The sequence below is a fragment of the Phaethon aethereus genome (genome assembly GCF_964289735.1).
Source record: "Phaethon aethereus genome assembly, chromosome: 17".
NCBI lineage: Eukaryota > Metazoa > Chordata > Aves > Phaethontiformes > Phaethontidae > Phaethon > Phaethon aethereus.
In genome coordinates, this window is record NC_138593.1 from 5,272,372 (window position 1) to 5,288,766 (window position 16,395).

The 16,395-nt window shown below is 40.4% G+C and overlaps 1 protein-coding gene across 3 annotated transcripts in view; it reads left to right on the forward strand.

Annotated features, from left to right (window-relative positions):
- The window catches only part of TMEM132C (transmembrane protein 132C), a gene marked incomplete at its 5' end in the record, with an annotated part of 217,519 nt that overhangs the window by 187,179 nt on the left and 13,945 nt on the right, over positions 1-16,395 (forward strand). For all 3 annotated transcript variants that reach the window (XM_082007836.1, XM_082007837.1, XM_082007835.1), the window contains one exon: positions 1,640-1,783. In XM_082007836.1, the coding sequence (XP_081863962.1) occupies positions 1,640-1,783 (144 nt within the window). The remainder of the gene's footprint in view (positions 1-1,639; positions 1,784-16,395) is intronic.

The following is a 16,395-nucleotide window of genomic DNA, read 5'->3' on the forward strand; positions in this document are numbered from 1 at the left end:
CTGGATCTGAGTAGAATCACTTCAAAGCAGAGCTGAGATAGCCTGAAAAGATGTCATGTCACTTCCACAAACTCTCTTGCCCTGGAGTCCTTAGTTCCAAGTGTTTAACACTCAAGAGTCACAAAAAATAAGACTTTAAGGGATCGAAGCAAAAGATTAATTCCAAAGGACATACAGCATGTGCAGTAGCCAAATACACAGCAGAAAATACGGTGAACCTGCTTTTTGGTGAACCTGTGTGGGTTATTCAATGTTTGTTGCTTTGAAAATCTGCAGACAGAAGAGTAGCTGGGTTTGTTACTGAGGTTTCTTTTGACAAATGTTGAGAACTGCTCCTTTGCATCTGTTTCTGGCCTTAACAAAATACCAGTACATAGAAATAAATACTTTTGGAAGAAAATTTTCAAGCTTGGGGACAGAAGTTAAGCTCTAAAAGCCATGTATTTCACTACAGTGCTCTGTTGTTCAAAAGTGCCAGGTACCCGGCAGAATTTGTATGGGAGACGGCTGGGGGTGTTCTCCACCTTTGAAAATCAGGAGTTCCTGAGAATGGCTTTAGACTGTGATTTATAAATCCGGCTGTGATTTACTGTGTTGGGTAGCTTCATTTTCATATATGCCATAGGGAATTATTTAGGGTTCTTACTTTTCTAGAACAGTCAACATTCCTTTTAACAATTTTTTATAAGTTTGATGGAATTTCTTATGAGAGCTGTAGGAGAACCTGAGAAATAACAAGTTGCAAGATGAAAAGAAAATCTGACCTAGATTTCAAACTCACTAAACTTGAATCGAAAACAGTATCAATAGTATCAGTGCCCCATTTTGCTGCTGTTGACGTCAGTGACTTCAGTCCTCATGATTTTGGTGCTGAGGATTTTGCTGAATATTTTATTCACCTTATAGACTTGGAAGTTGAAAAATGGGAGAAAACTTTGAAGTTCTTCCAGCATGAGCATCCTGGGAATATGGTGATGCTGAAACAGTTCAGGAGTTAGAAGACTTGGCTTAGTTGATAGTGCGTTGAAAGGCTTTTATATGCCATGACCCAAGTTCAAACTTCAGATTTCCTTGTTATTTTCCCTGCAGTTAATAGCATCACTGAGTCTTTCTGGATTCCTTACATTGCTTCATTGGCCATATCAAAGGAAATTAAATAATCTTGAAACAGTTCCAGATATAAAGTTCACAGAGCGGCCCCGTCTTTGCAATGGGCTTATGTTCGAAGAGCAGTATTTTTACTTTCGAGGCTCTTGCATCCTGTCCCAAACATGCCCAATCAAATCCAGTTTGAATTGGCAAAAACTCTGAACTCATGTTTTAGAAGGTAAATACTGGGAAAAGCCCCACATTTAAAAAGTAGAAGCTACCTGTAATGTATGCCTGCCTGGACTGATTTTTACTCACTATTTTAGCAGTGTGCAATGCCGCTGGCTGTGTTTATTTAGCAGATAAAATATAATTGGGCTTTTACTGTGTTTTATCCACGTTGCACCTATCTGAAGGTGAGATTAGATCATTAGCCACTGAGAACTGATGCATCTTTCTTGAGTATAAGTCCAGCTGAAGAGCTTATGCTTGCCTTTCAGAAATCTCTTTAGCTATTTCTGAACAGCGCTGTGATTTGTTTTGCGTACAGGACACAGAAATTCTGAACACCGCGATTCTCACAGGAAAAACAGTGGCAGTGCCCATCAAAGTGGTCTCCGTTGAGGAGAACAGCGCTGTGACAGACATCTCTGAATCAGTTGAGTGCAAATCCTCTGATGAAGACGTCATTAAAGTAAGTTCATGCCATGTATTGGCTTCTGAAATTTTATGTCTTTTTATGTACAGAAGGATAATAGCCTGGGAACTACCACTAAATGAAGTCCTGCAAATTAATTGTACTACTGTTTCAAAAGCATAAGGAGAGGAATTTTTAAGAAAAGAGGGAGTTAGTTGCAACAGTTCAGCCACCACACGGTTTCAGTAGAGTTTCAGTGTTTATTTTTTATTTGTGTCCTAATTTTAAAATGTCTTGGTAACGTTACTTCAGGTCCTCTGTGCACAGAGTTCATCCACTGCAAAACCAGCTCTGCTGTTCGTACTGCCTCTCCAGATGTTTCTTATCACCTTTTTGGCTGTGATTATTACCTCCCCAGCTGCATCAGTGGAATGGATTGGATGAGTGTTCCCCAGCAACTGCAATGCAAAGTCATCCTGGTCGACTTCACATTCTGCTGAGAGCTGTTTTGAATTAACAACTTGATTCTACATAGAAGTGGCTAGAAAGCATTCACATGACCGGTCCATCAGTTTAGCTCTAGCAGCTTAATGTCGCACAGTAACAAAAACCAGTGGGGTAGCCTTGTCTTAAGGCAACACAGCTATTTCTGCTGTGAATATGTAACCAAAGCCCTGAAGGAAATTCACAGTTGTGCCCGGAGTCAGTACAAAGACATGAATCCCATTGCACTTTCCACACAGGACATTCATGGTGCATGGTCTTTAAACAAGGATGATTTTACCCTTGGTCTATAAGCTCTTTTGAACGGGGATTTTATTATATTATGTGGGCTTACAGCATATGGCACAGTGGGCTTTGTGATGGTACTCTTTAGTTGTCTTTAATAAGCTGTCAGCTCTCTTGGATGTATGGTATACAAATAGTATGCCAGAGCTTTATGTATTACAGTCAGTTCAGTTTCTAGGTTCATGGAGAGCAATAAAACTCCTGTGAGCTTGCAGGATCCAACAGTTTGCTGCGCTATTGTAGAATTTATGTAAAAGCATTTATTATACCAGTAACCAAGTAGGTGGGGAAAAACAGTCATACTTTGAACTAATGAAGCCATTATAGAAGACTTTTACAAAAAGCTTTCTGCTTTCAGCAGATCCTTCAGAGCCAAACAAATCTCTCCAGTTTGCCGGAGCTTGAAGTGCTCCCATATATCAACTGCTTTACAGAGTTTTTAATCTCAAAGAATTCCTGTTAACCTTTTTCCTAAAGTAGCCACCTAACTACCAATCAAAGTAATAGCTGGAATTTAGTTTAGGGATCATCCTGATTGTAACCTTACTGGAAACCACATTCCTGAGTAAGAAAAAATACAAGATAGCATTCACAAATTAAAAAAATAAATTCAGAAAAGGACAATTGTGATCATCTAGATTAGCCATCTTGCTTGAACAGCTTACAAAATTTCACCAAATAATTCCAGCCCCATGGGGATTTCTTCTTTCCAACCGTGAAAATGACTGGTGTTAAGTTCTTCCATTCAGAGGAAGACTCAGGTCAGGGATAAAAATATATCCGATGGGCGTATGTTTTACATCACCAGTTGAGGCACTGAAAATGACAGCACAATGATTTCCCACATACAAATCCCTCTGCAAAAATTACTTTGGGTTTTATAGCTTTGGAGCATATGGATCAAGAAGAAATGAAATTCCCAAATCCTACAAAAAAAAAAAAAAGAGAGTGTTCTTGCAGTAATTGCAGTACAGCCTGGACTGTTGCAGTTCTCCAACAATTTGTTTGGAAAGTACGTTTTCTTGAAGCGCTATGTCCTTTGATTAGCACTTGGGACCCTGCTGTGCTCTTCTCTTATTCTTCTCTTATTTTCTACAGAAATAATTTATCTCCGCTAAAAGGGTTTCTTAAAATGGAGCCTGCTTGCACTCTCAGAACATTTTTAAGCGGCTTCCAGAAGCCTCCCTGTCTAGCCACTCTGAAGGTGAAGTGAAACAAATAACTGGAGGCTAACACACAGTGTTTATAGGAATCGACTAAAGAAATTTTTCAGGTGTAATTTCTTTCTCTTCAGAAATGTTTTGAAATTGCTGAGATGAATAGAGAAACTATCTTCTGTGTATTTAGAAATATATGCAGAATCTCTAGAGAAATGCATCTGTGACATGAGTGCTAACTGCTATGAAACATACAGCTAATTGAAAAACAGAGTTCGATGAAATACTTTGAACCAGTTTTACGATCTCATCGTAAACGAAAAAGGGCTTTTTTTTCATTTAGAATGTTCCAGTTTCCAGGAAATTTCTTTACATGGGGAAATGAGGTTTGGGGTTCAAGTCAAATTGACATGTTCATATCGGTTCTGATTTTAAAAAGCACTCAGAAAGCTTCAAATGGAGCACAAAGGCCTTTCATCCTTAGTTCATTTTGAAAGTCCCCATCAAGCTTTTATGTTAAGTTCTTTGGATATATCATCTTCCTCTGTAAAACACTGCTTTAGATACCTTGTTAGAAGTAACCTCCCTGTTTGGGGGCGGGGGGGGCGGAAATCCGGTCATCACAAATTATATCCATTGGGAAGAGTTCAGCAAGGAATGTGTGCATGTGTTTACAGTTCATGTTCCCAAGCACCCCTGTCATAGCAGAACCAAAACATATTTACAGGTACGAAAGCCTGTAGATGAATTCAAGCCACAAAATAAGAAAAATAAGGAGTTATTGATGAGAGCAATTTAATACGTAGACATATTATCATTTAGAGGTTCACACAGCTATTTTTGTTTAATTTCAGTTGTGTGGAATTTCTGATCACTTTGGACTCAGGCCAACAGACAGAATTAGGCTAGAAGCTGAAGGTAATCAGTGCCTGTTAGAACTTGGCTTGTAATACTTAGCCATGAAATAAATAAGTGTCCGTTTGTATGGTTCATGTGAAGAAACGTAACATTTCTACCTAGCAATTTGAATGGCTATCAGATAAAAGCTTATTTGTCTTAAGTTTTACAGTGCCTTCAGTTTGGATGCAATTACATTGTTCTCGGTAATAGAGCCCAATGGAAATCTAAACCTAAGATGTATCTGCAAGTAACAGGTAATAGTTTCCCCAGAGATAAGCATGGTCTGGAGCAGCTCAGTGCGCAGTTTCTGTCCTGTCTTAATCTGCTGCCTGCTACTCCTTTTTTTACTTTTTTGTCTCATAGTTTCACCTCTTTACTTCCAAATTTGCAGTTGATTTCATGAACTTCAAAACCTTTGAATGCTCTAGACCTTCACACAGTGGTCCAACCTTTTAAAAAGGATAGAAAATCTATCATGGCACTAAAAATAAAGCAACAGCCTAAATTAAGCTGGAATTTACCAATAGGATCCATATATCTGGATCCATTAATAGTAATTGCAGTTGCATGTGTAGGCTCCTTTTCACCTCCTGGAAATTCAAGTGGAACGTGGCTGCTTTTCCTGGTGCTTTTGTGCCGTTTGCTCAAGAGCAAATACTGCTCCGGGTTCCTGGGTCACCTGGCTGCTAGAGCAGATGCGGTTTCATGCTGTGAAGAGCAGCGGAGTTTCAGGAGACTTGCAACACCTTGTGACATTTCCAGATTGAAAACTCTTGATAATTACAAACTTGAGGATGTTTTTTCCATTAAAATAACCCAAGCTCAAAAATCTTCAGTGCTACATGTATTTCGGAAGCTACTGTAAACGTTTTGGGTTTGTATTTCATCATTCTTGGACTAGCTTTTATCCCATTGCTACATGAGGGGATGCTGAATGCATGATATTATATTCTTATTGTATTGCTGTTATTTATAATTGGTAAATTAAAAGCTGGATACTAGTCTCAGTGTATTAGCCTCGAACCATACTCTAAAGACCTTATTTACTAGTTTCTTTTCATTTTTAAATGGCATTATTAGCTTTGAGATGGATTCAGATCAAAATGTGGATTCAGATAATATTATTCCACACATGCAGCTGCTGTGGTCATCACTGGAAAGAAACGCGGATCCTTGCCTTTAAGATGTCCCTCAGTAGTTGTTAATAAACAGTGGGCTCTTGGTGTCCTTGGGGGCGATGAGCAGAGGGGGGCACGAACCGCAGGTAAGGGCTACTGCAAGACTGTTGAGATCTTCTGTTAGGAGCTCAAATCCATGACAGAGTGTCACAGCTGCCCCTCTCATCACAGCAACTGGAAACAAAATCCCAGATCAAAGCAACTCTGAACTGTTGCGGGCTGACAATCTGGCGGGGGGGTTTAAGCTTGAACTCTAGCTTAATAGCTGGGAAAGGCTGGAACTACTGCTGGTATCAACACTTTCGAAGCAATAGTGTTGGGACTTACGGACACCTGTCAAGGCTACCGATCTTGTTTAAAGGCTCAATCCAGGAATCATCTACACGCATGAGTAACTTTACTGTGAATACTGCTGACGTCAGGGAACATACTCATGTGAAATAGTCTTTGAGGATTCATAAATGTTTCAGAGATTTTGCCATTTGTGGTGGAAACAGTTTATGAAATGAAATTAGTTCTTACTAAATAGATGCAAACTCATGTTGAAATGTCTGCTGTTCATTTGTGAATCTCTTCAGATTGAAGGCCAGTCTGGATGCTGTGTAACACATGATGTAGGAGAGTCTCAGTTTGCCAGTAAGGAAGCTGACAGATGGACATTTTCATAAAAGATAAATAAATAGCTGTGTACTAATTGTAGTAATTTATTTTTAAAATTGTATGTCTGGAACCATATCACAAGACCCTATTTACTAAGGAAAAGTCATCAGCACTTCGTTATTTAGATGACACTTTGCTATTGTCTTAATATACCCAATCATACACAAATAGCTATGCTTCAACCTCTTCAGTTGTCATTTAACTACAAAGAAATTTCGCTGTACTTCCTTACTTTCCAGTATTTGCAAAACTTAAAATGTGTTTTAAAACTAGATTCAGAAGCACTGTTTTCCCTTTGGTAGGCAGAGGAACCACTAGTTAGCAGCATCCATAGGTATTTTTATTATAAGTCGAGTTACGCATTTTCCACACTGAGTGGCTGAGCTGCAGGCAGCTGTTAACGAATCGAACTCTTAAGCCTCAGTCCTGCGCCCATTAAAGTGCTTCACTCATTAAAGCCATCAGGAAAGCTCACCCTGAAATTTTAATGGCATGGGGACAGTCCCTCAGGCTCCTTAATGTTTCTTCATAGTACCGTGGCTATTCCAGAGGAAAAAAATCTTAATAAATATAAGATTATGTGTCTGTGAATGCCTTTTCATCATATTGTGTAGGCACCAAATAGAAAGATACTTACTCTGACTCGAATCAGTGGCTGAATATTGGGGCAACAGGGATCACTTGCTCTCTGAGTATGGGGGCTGGATGCCAAAGGCAGGCTTCTGCCAGTAAAGGAAATCATCTTGCCCTTTATTTATATTAGGCCTACCTAGGAAAGTGTGGTTATCCATGGATAAGCAAGGCTGGTGTTCTGGCAGTGAGAGCAGAGGTCCCCACGCTGTAAATACACTGACGGGAATGGTCCCACAGCTGATGGACTAACTGGGGATAACGTCCTGCTGGAGCACCAGCTTCTGCTACCTGAGCTACTTACTGTAAGGGCTCGGCTGGTCCCTGGATCCACTGGATCTTTCCAGACATGCAACAAGAGGGAACAAAACAGGCACCCAGGGAATGGTGAGATGGGGACAGGGGATGACAGAAACACTGGTGTGATGGAAGGGTGTGAAGTGTTGCTTTAAAGAAAGTGTTAGTGCCAAAATACATTGGTCTGTCAAAACCTGTGTGAAGATGAGTGGGAATCAGGGTGTGACTGTCCGTACCTGGTGCATTGCAGCGCTAAAGGATGCGGAAGTGCTTGAGATTGTTAAGGAAGGACCTAAATATCTGGTGTGTTGCTCTCCACAGGGCTAATTCAAGATCTGGTCCTTTTCCTCCTGCAACTGAAGTGTGATATGATGAGCGTAACAGGACTGATCTTGTAGAGAATCAGTGCTTCTGGTCCTAAACATAGCTTGGAGATAATTGTACTTGGTTCAGTGAAACGTTATTAGAGATATTGCCAAAATACAAAAACGAGGACTCTTAGGTATCTGTCAGAGGAAAGCTAAGTCTGCTCAAAACAAAGTTGCCCATGGCATCTAAGGTTTCTTCCCTGTGCTTTCTTACCAGCAGCATCTGGAGGCAGATAATGATGTGGTGGGTTGTGATGAAGTGTGATGCAGATGGTGATTTCAAGGGAAAGCAGAGTTTCAGAAGATTTTGTCCCATTACAAACCCTGGCACGTCACAGGCGCGTTACGTTTTCCTTCATACCTTTCAACTCCTGCTGCGTATGGCAGGGTAAGCGTCCAAACTTGCATTGCATTTCTGCACCTCCGCATACACATAAATTCTTCGTATGGGGCTTTATTGCAAAGCCTTCAAGACTCAGAGGATTTAGGGCTTCACATTATGTTTTTAGTGCAGGTTATAGGAGAAAATAAAAACAAGGGGCTGACTAGAAAGAACTGGTTGTTCCTACCAGCTATTTTGATCAAGGAAGAACACTAACTTCCAATAAAAAGCTCCTACAGTGAATATAATGCAACTGATTTATCGCTCATTTTTTACTTAGGTCAAATAAAACTCTATTTGGCATTTGTTAGCTAGGTGCAACTGTTGCAGAGCTGAGCATGCTGAATAACGAGTAGGTGGATAAACTTCTGATTAAAACAAGTCTCATTCCTAACTCAACCCTATAAAGCAAAAGGAGAAATGAAAAGTCACTAGATGGGGCTTCCAGGAATCCAGTGTGGTCTAATAATACACAGGCCATATTCTGTGCAGTCACTTTAATGCTGTATGCTGTGGTTTTATGGCAGTCCTGCAAGATTTGGTGAAAGCATGGAGGGGCCAATCTAAATGACAGCAGCTACTGCCTCTCCTCCTCCACCGCAATATGCAGGCAGCTACTCATGGAGGGTCAATGCCTCTTTCAGGTACTTCAGCCCACACAGTCAAAATTGTAGCAGTACTCTCATTTTAAAAAATAAAGTATTTGTATAACTTTGTGGAAGGAATGTAGATGGGTTGGACTAATCCTCACAAGGTGTGTTCATTCCCAGGCTTGCAAGTCTCCCTTGGTTAGCTCCAGAATCAGGAGCTGAAAGCTCAGTCCCTGCCTGACACCGTGGTGAGAGCCAGCACAGCTCCGCCGCTTTTGCGTCCTGAGCTAGGGTCTCTGCGCGGGGCTGCCGGGACACACCAGCAGGCTCAGAACAAGCATGGCATCTCTGTCACATCCACTGCATGGTGCAGGTACCCCCAAGGGCCACCACAAATTACCTTCCTGAAGTTTATGTCTGTAGCTGATGAACTGCAAATACAGTTCCTACTCACCACACCCTAATACAGCCTTGAAGGCCATCAAAAGCAGAAGCTGTATCTGAGTCCAAACCCAGCACCCTATTTCTCTGATGGCTCCTCTTTCCTCTTTTGATACTGTGTGTTCCTGTGATCTGTATGAAACTGAAAAGCTTTAAAAACTGTAAAGTCACAGCATGGAAATTCCATTGTTTTGCTGTTCTGAAGTCCTGTGACTTTGTAGGCTTTTCTTCTGGTAAGTCTAATATGATATGTTATATTCTGAACAGAATCGCAAATAGAAAGTCCACCTCCTTGCCCTCCTCCGTATTTTTCATAGTCCTGCAATTTACTGGGTCAATATACAGCAGTAGAGCGGAAGAACTTCAGAGGAGCTTTAGAAAAATAAAACTTTACCACACACTTCTGTCAGATGCAAATATGGCATATAGGCCAGCAATATGTGAAGCTTTCGTAGAAGACGTTCTGTCATTAATGGATACCACTACTCCCCAAGCAGTCAACCTCTGTGGAAATTGAAACTCAAAATTGACATAGTCTGCCATACTTAAATTCAGCAATAAAAGTTGTAAATACCTTGCTATCACATAAAATGCAAAAATTTCAAGGGCAGCTAAAGAAAGTTTTAAACCCTATCCTTGCAGACTTCTTTCCCTGTCATCTCATGCCTTCACCCAGCTCGGTACTTGTGTTAGTGATGCCAGTATGGAAAACCTGTACATCCCAAATGAAGAATCAAAGCAGAGTGGCAGTAACAGTGCCTCAAGTTCCACAGAAAGTGCTTCAAAGTCAGCTTCAAAGCTGCAAGATGAAGACCAGGAAAGTAGAAATTGGAAATGGGAAAATGGGAGGAATAACATTAGTCTTGTGACAGCTATAGATATGATGGGAAGACAAGCAGTTTTCTCCAGACCTTTTTGAGTAATACAGTCAGAAGAAATAATGGTTCGCTTCTCCTTTCCGTTTCTGCCAATAGCTGTAATTTCCACATTGTGAATTTGTATATTGTAGACACTTAATACATATTAAGTTAGAAAATTACAGGCATTGTGATGTTCTCAATTGTGCAACTACTGTCCAAAGTGTGTAGATGGAACTAAAAGTCCCTGCATTCACCCTGTGATCCTGCTTTGCCAAGCAGATAGTTGGGGCCATGCTGCATATATAGTCTGGCATATCGCTAGTGAGAGCCAAACTCTCTGTTTGGCCCCATTTTCAGAAATTATTTGACTCAAGAGTGCACAAAACCAGACAGATTTTGTCTTTATGTTACAATGCTAGCTGCAGAGAGCTCCTGTGGCTCTGCGTAGCTACAGTTCAGCTTCAAAAGCTGGTCATTTGGGAGCAAATAGATGCCCTCCAGCCTCAGCTGGCATTTTGTACCCCTTTTACTCTCTCAGTTCTGTCGTAGTGAATGATACTCAGTTAGTTAAATGTACTGCTGCTGCTCTGCAAAGCTGCTAGCAAAATCTTTGTAATGAGATTAGATAATGTACAGCCTTTTCCCTGAGAAATGCTCTCTAGCTTTGGGGGTTTTCTGCTTATTTTTGCTAATCTGGCTGCTGATACTGAAAACATAGACCCTTCTCAGCAGAGAGAGTCCAAATTGCTTTTAAACTATGGCCCTGATTTTACAGAGTTCTCCTCTTCTTCAGCGCTCAGGGCTCGATCCCTGTGTTATTAGTGCGAGTTGCTGGGAACTTTGCCTGTCGGCTGATCGCAGGGTTTGAAACCACATTTGGAATGTGGCAGCTGTTTACAAGAACAAAGCAACACCAACGCGAAGACCTTGTTACCCATTGAAAACTGCAGACAGTTAGTTTTAAGAGATGCAGAATGTAAAGAGTCTTAAATCAGTTATTAAAGTGTAATATCTGCCGTACTCCCTCATCACCGTTTCCAGAATGGGAGTAGTTATTCCTCGGCTATTTCAAGAAACGAATTCATTCTTTTTCTTTTAGTGGGTTGTAGGTAAAAACAACTTTCAGGATTATTCTTGCACATCATGTGAACAATCAAGCCTTTATTAAGATGACAGTCTTGTCAGTATTAAGTCTGCATTACTCTATTTACTTTTATGCTCACCTTCTACGAGGAGCTTTTGGCTTCACTTTCCGAGTCACTGAGCACAGCTCCAGCTGTAGCCAGTGGGAACGAGGGGTGGCACTGGCAAGGCAAGTCACACTAGCAATTAGTAACTGCCTATAATGGAAGCTTCCATTTTAAAGGCTGCTCTAACAGTGTCACAGAGCTGTAAATATCATTCCAGAGATCATGGAAGAGCTCAAGTCTGAAGCTTTAACTCCTATCAGACAAACAGTTTAACATGAAAAAATTAATAGTGGGGGCCTTGAGACAGCTTCCATTTTCCAGTAGTAGGCTATTGATGATTCAGGTTTATGCAGCCAGGTATTGAAAACCTTCTAGTGAAGTAGTTGCCATCACCTAATGTTCATGTAGCATAGGATTTCCTTTATGTATAAAACCATAGTCTTTAATTGGAATCAAGGGTAGAGCACTATATAGAGTTTCTCTCAAAACGTCTAGAATTTAATAGAGGATAATTCTCTTTCTACAGAGGATGTTGTTAAAAAGAATGTCTTAGAAGAAATTCTATAGCAAGGACATGAATATTACAAAATTCTAAAGGATTGTCCAAAAAGCCTGTGGAATGATTATCACTGTCAAATATTTTCTATATATTATGTAGATGTCAGTGTATTCGGTGGTAAGTCATTCTGGTGCTCTGTATTCCTTAATGGCATTAATGACTTTGTTCACAAAGCTTAACCTCCATGAGCTTTAATTGCCCTTCTGGTACATAAGAGTGATGATACTGAGCTGAAATATTAGGAGTGTCGTATATTTGAAAAGTGCTGAACATCACTATTCTTTACTAATTATCCTTTACAATTTTTCATTTAAATTGAGATTCCTTTAAGTGATACTGGAAAAATCTTTTTACTCATAGAAGTGCTTCCATAAATATTTAAGCATTTATGTAACCTTTGAATATTTTAGCAACATTTAACGTTAGTATAACCGAAATGGGTAAATGGGTTTACACACCAAAATACAAGATTTTGAACCTGATGAATACAAGCAGGACATCTACCATTATCATATGTCCTCATTTCTGTTCAGTCTTAAATTCTGAGACTTTTTAAACCTCCAGGTGTTTAATTTAGGGCACACCACACAGACTTCTACCTAGAAGATGGACTGATGCCTCACAGATTTTCAGTGTTCATAAACTTGGCAGGATTGCCATATTAAAAACTTCTCTTTTTGTTATTCAGAACCGTCCTTCAGCGACTGGGCTGGTATCTCCAGAGATGAAAAACCACTAGGAGAATAAACAAGCTTAGACTAGAGCGGACTCACAGAACCAGTACTACTTGTTTATTTTTAGATTCTGTAGTTGTCATTCTTTCCACTCCTGTGTCCAACAGGTACAAAACAGAACAGAGAGTGTTTTGAGTTGGCCATCTTTTGAAAGACAGTCTTAGCTTATACTTGACGTGAAATTTGTCTTGTAAAGTGCCTCCACTAGTCATTGAGTGAAAATTTCTCAGGAATCTGTAGTGGAATTTCATGCAGCAAACCCGAACTTCTTACAGAATTGTCAACAGCCCCTTTCTGGCTGCAGAGTCCAAGTCAGTACGTTGTCACATCCTTTGTGGTGACCTCAAGCAACTCATGCTCCCTTCTTGCAATTCTGCAATACAGAGGTCATGGTGGGTTCAAGACCTTAATCCGAAAGGAGTGAGTAAAGGAAGACCCAGAGGTTCTGCATTTGACTGGTAACAGTACTAGGAATCTTTTTAATATTCGCTGCAGCTAATCTGTTCGTTACCAGATGGAAAGGTACATTCATTCCCCAGATGAGAAAGTCACATAGTGCCATAGGTACTGATTCAGGAGTGACTCTCTCTTGATTTCCAGGCAGTAGTTTTCTCTGTCAGCTCAATAAAATGTGATTTGTGGCAGAGAGGATCTATCCAAGTCATTTGGAAAGGCAATGGCCTTTGTTACAAAGGGGCACAAAAATATAATGCCAGAAAAAAGAAAGACAAAGAAGAAATCTCCAGGGAATTGTGGTTAGCCCTGTCTTTTGCTGTCTAGCTTCTTTATTTTAGTTTTAATCTGCAGAGAGAAGTTAGAAAAACAGAAAAAAGGGGGAAAGTAGCTGAATGCATCTTCATAATGAAAGAAACTGCTGAAATAGCATCAGAAAGCTCTTTAAAATGCAAAACTTCCTGCTGATCTGCTATGCAGAATAGAAAAAAAACCAATCACTTAAAGGTGGTGCTAAACAGGCTTTCCCTTCATCATCTCTTACTTCTTCTGATGCCAAAGATAAAAAGCACTTTCAGAGGGAAGATGTTTTCATAATAAAGGCACAAATACTGCAGGAGATGAGAGACAGATCACTGTTCACAGCGTCTCCAGCTTCTGTTAGAAACTTCCTTAGACTACTGTGGGCACGACTCCCAGATGACAGACGGTTCAGTGACCTTGCAGGAAAACAGAGAGATACTTTTATCTATCAAAAATACTTAAACAAATATACCTTTTTAAGTAAAAAGAATTGGAGTTCTAATATGATCCAGTTTAATTTTTTTTATTCTCCCTTCTGTCCTCCCTCCATTATTCCATGCAACAGTGTTTTAGGTTGTCCCTACCAGTCCCGTGTTTCCCTCCCTTTTAGCCCCATATGAGAACAGATCAAAATAGTTTTGCCAAGTTTGCACTGAAAACTCCAAAACCAAGTTGACTGTGATGTTATTTCCGTCTGAGTTAATCTGAGCACCACTTAACCCCTACCCTTTTTTTGTGAGGGGCATCTGCTTAGCAAATCAGACCTTACGTGTGGCTTGCTAATGTTATAAATTGTAACAGAATCAGTACATCTGGATTTGTTCTCCAAGGCTGAGAAATACTTTTTATTTATTTATTAAGTGACACTGTGTGAGACAAGGGCAAGGGAAGCAAACCCACTTGCTCGCATTCTGCTAGCCTGCTGTAGCTAAGCTTAGCCAAGAGGTGTTGCTTACAGAAGCTGTAATGGAATAGCTTTAATTGAACATTTCTCGAGGAGTATCCTTAATCCTGTACGTAGGGAGAGCACACACCCATTGTGAATTACATGCTGAGATACTTTTTCCCTTTCATCCCCCATATAGCACTAATTGGGAAGTCTGTTGCCTTTCCTTGTCAAAAGCAATCAATGTTGCTTCAAGAATGGATACCTGAAAGAACAATAGTTAAAATGCATACAGTGATACAGTACAGTTTAAGCTTTCCTCCTACTGTACTCTCTGTGCGCTACCTCTTTATTAGAAGGAACAGATATTTATTTATACAGGAACAGAAGAAAGAGCACGTGTAAGGACATTAGCAGTACTTGTACTTGGTGAAAAGAGTAATGTTTTTCTCAGTGCAATTCATAAAGGCCTGCCACTATTGCTGATGCATGCCCAATAATAAATATTAACCTGTAGCGATTTTAAAGGCTACGTGGTAGCTATAGCAGCCACCTCCTTAGGACGCTGTATATATTTGTTTAGCTATTTGTTAGTCCCATACTCATGAAGGCATATAGCAACTTTACAAATACAGATGGAGATTGGATCTCAGCCCAGAACCATTTAGGAATTGCATTTTTGCTACTGTTGTTACTGTGGTTTTTCCCTGACAGTCGCATTTGTTCTGTTACTGACAACATTGGGCTTTACATAATAGTAAATCATATATCTAGACCAGACCTCGTCAGTTGAAGCCGAGTATGTTATCAGAAATCTTTTATCAGCATGTGCATGTGGTTTACTATGTGCATAAATAAACAACTTGTACAGCTAACTCAGAAAGTTCACTCCTTTGTCTTTGGGATGAAGTCCATAGAAATGAATGGGATGGAATCAGTCTCAGGATGGCAATGGTTGCTGCTCCAAGCAGAATTAAATGGGATCTTATTGATGAGCCTCCCAAAAGCTTCTGCTCGAAGGAAGATAGGGGTGAAGAACAAAGAGACGTATCTGAAGCCTCTTTGTCAAACGTTCCAGACATAGGGTCTTCTCCCCCAAGCCCACTCGCTACTTCCCATTTGGCTCTAGAAGTTGTTCTGTGCTCCAAGCGCAGTGCAGTTCTCTGTTGCTGACCAAGGCTCCCTGGGTTGTGTTGTTTACACCAGTGGGGGAGAATGGACAGAAAGAGTTCAGTTGACTTTCCTGAGGTTACACAGGAAGACAGAAATTAGAGTTTGTGTCAGATAGGACTTCCTTGTACCCTGAACTTCATTGAGGATGTTGTGTCATAGGTGGCATTCATATGTGTTATATTGTTTAGATGTGAATTCCTTTTGACTTCAGCCATCTAAGAACTAGGTGTCTGGTCTAAGATACTTCACAGGGTCTTCATCTCTGGTGAGGAGACATGGGCAGCTGCAGGAGGAGGGGTAGTAACTACTGCCAAGCATCTAGAGAGGGGAGTCACCCACTGACCATTCCTATTTCCATGCATCTGAGACAGCGGCTAAACAAAGGGCTTGCGTTAGATATTGGCAACTCAAATACAGGAGCTGAATCCCCCCAGTATGTCCTAGCGGCTGTGTACAGCTCTTGGCAGAAATGACTCTCTGATCAGGAACTCAAGGCTGTAACTCCTGACATGTACCCTTGCTTGTCTGTGCAGTTTGAGTTGTTTTCATGAGAAACATTTTCATGATGCTTCCTCTCCCAGGGTGAAGCTGATGCAATGGCACCATAGAAAGCAAGAGCAGCCCACCTAGGAAAGGGTTGTGAATGACTGCATGGTATTATATATTGTATTGTGCACCTCTGTTGCATAGTACTCTTAGATTAGATCAAACAGTCATTCTGAAACCAGCCTAGTGTGAACTAAACCCGTTTCTGTATTGTCATTCAAATTAATACATGTAAAAATAGGACACGCCATTCATAGTGATAGAATGAAGACATTTCTGCCACCTTCAGAGTCTTAAACCTGTCTTAGATGGTCTGAGGGAGAAGCCTAAACAGACAGATGGGTCAAGTATTAGAGTACTTAATATAGTCAGTATACTGACTTAATGTTTTCAGTCAACAGAGCCCAGAAACAGCATAACACTGTTAGGGAATGAGTCATAGAAACGTTTGCATTGTGTTCTCTGAAGTTTCCTTCTGGTATCTCACCATCAAATATTTTACCAGAACGTGCGCAGTGCCTAAATCTGACAGAGGATAGAAACGGGATGTGTATGTCAAACTGGGAACAGTTT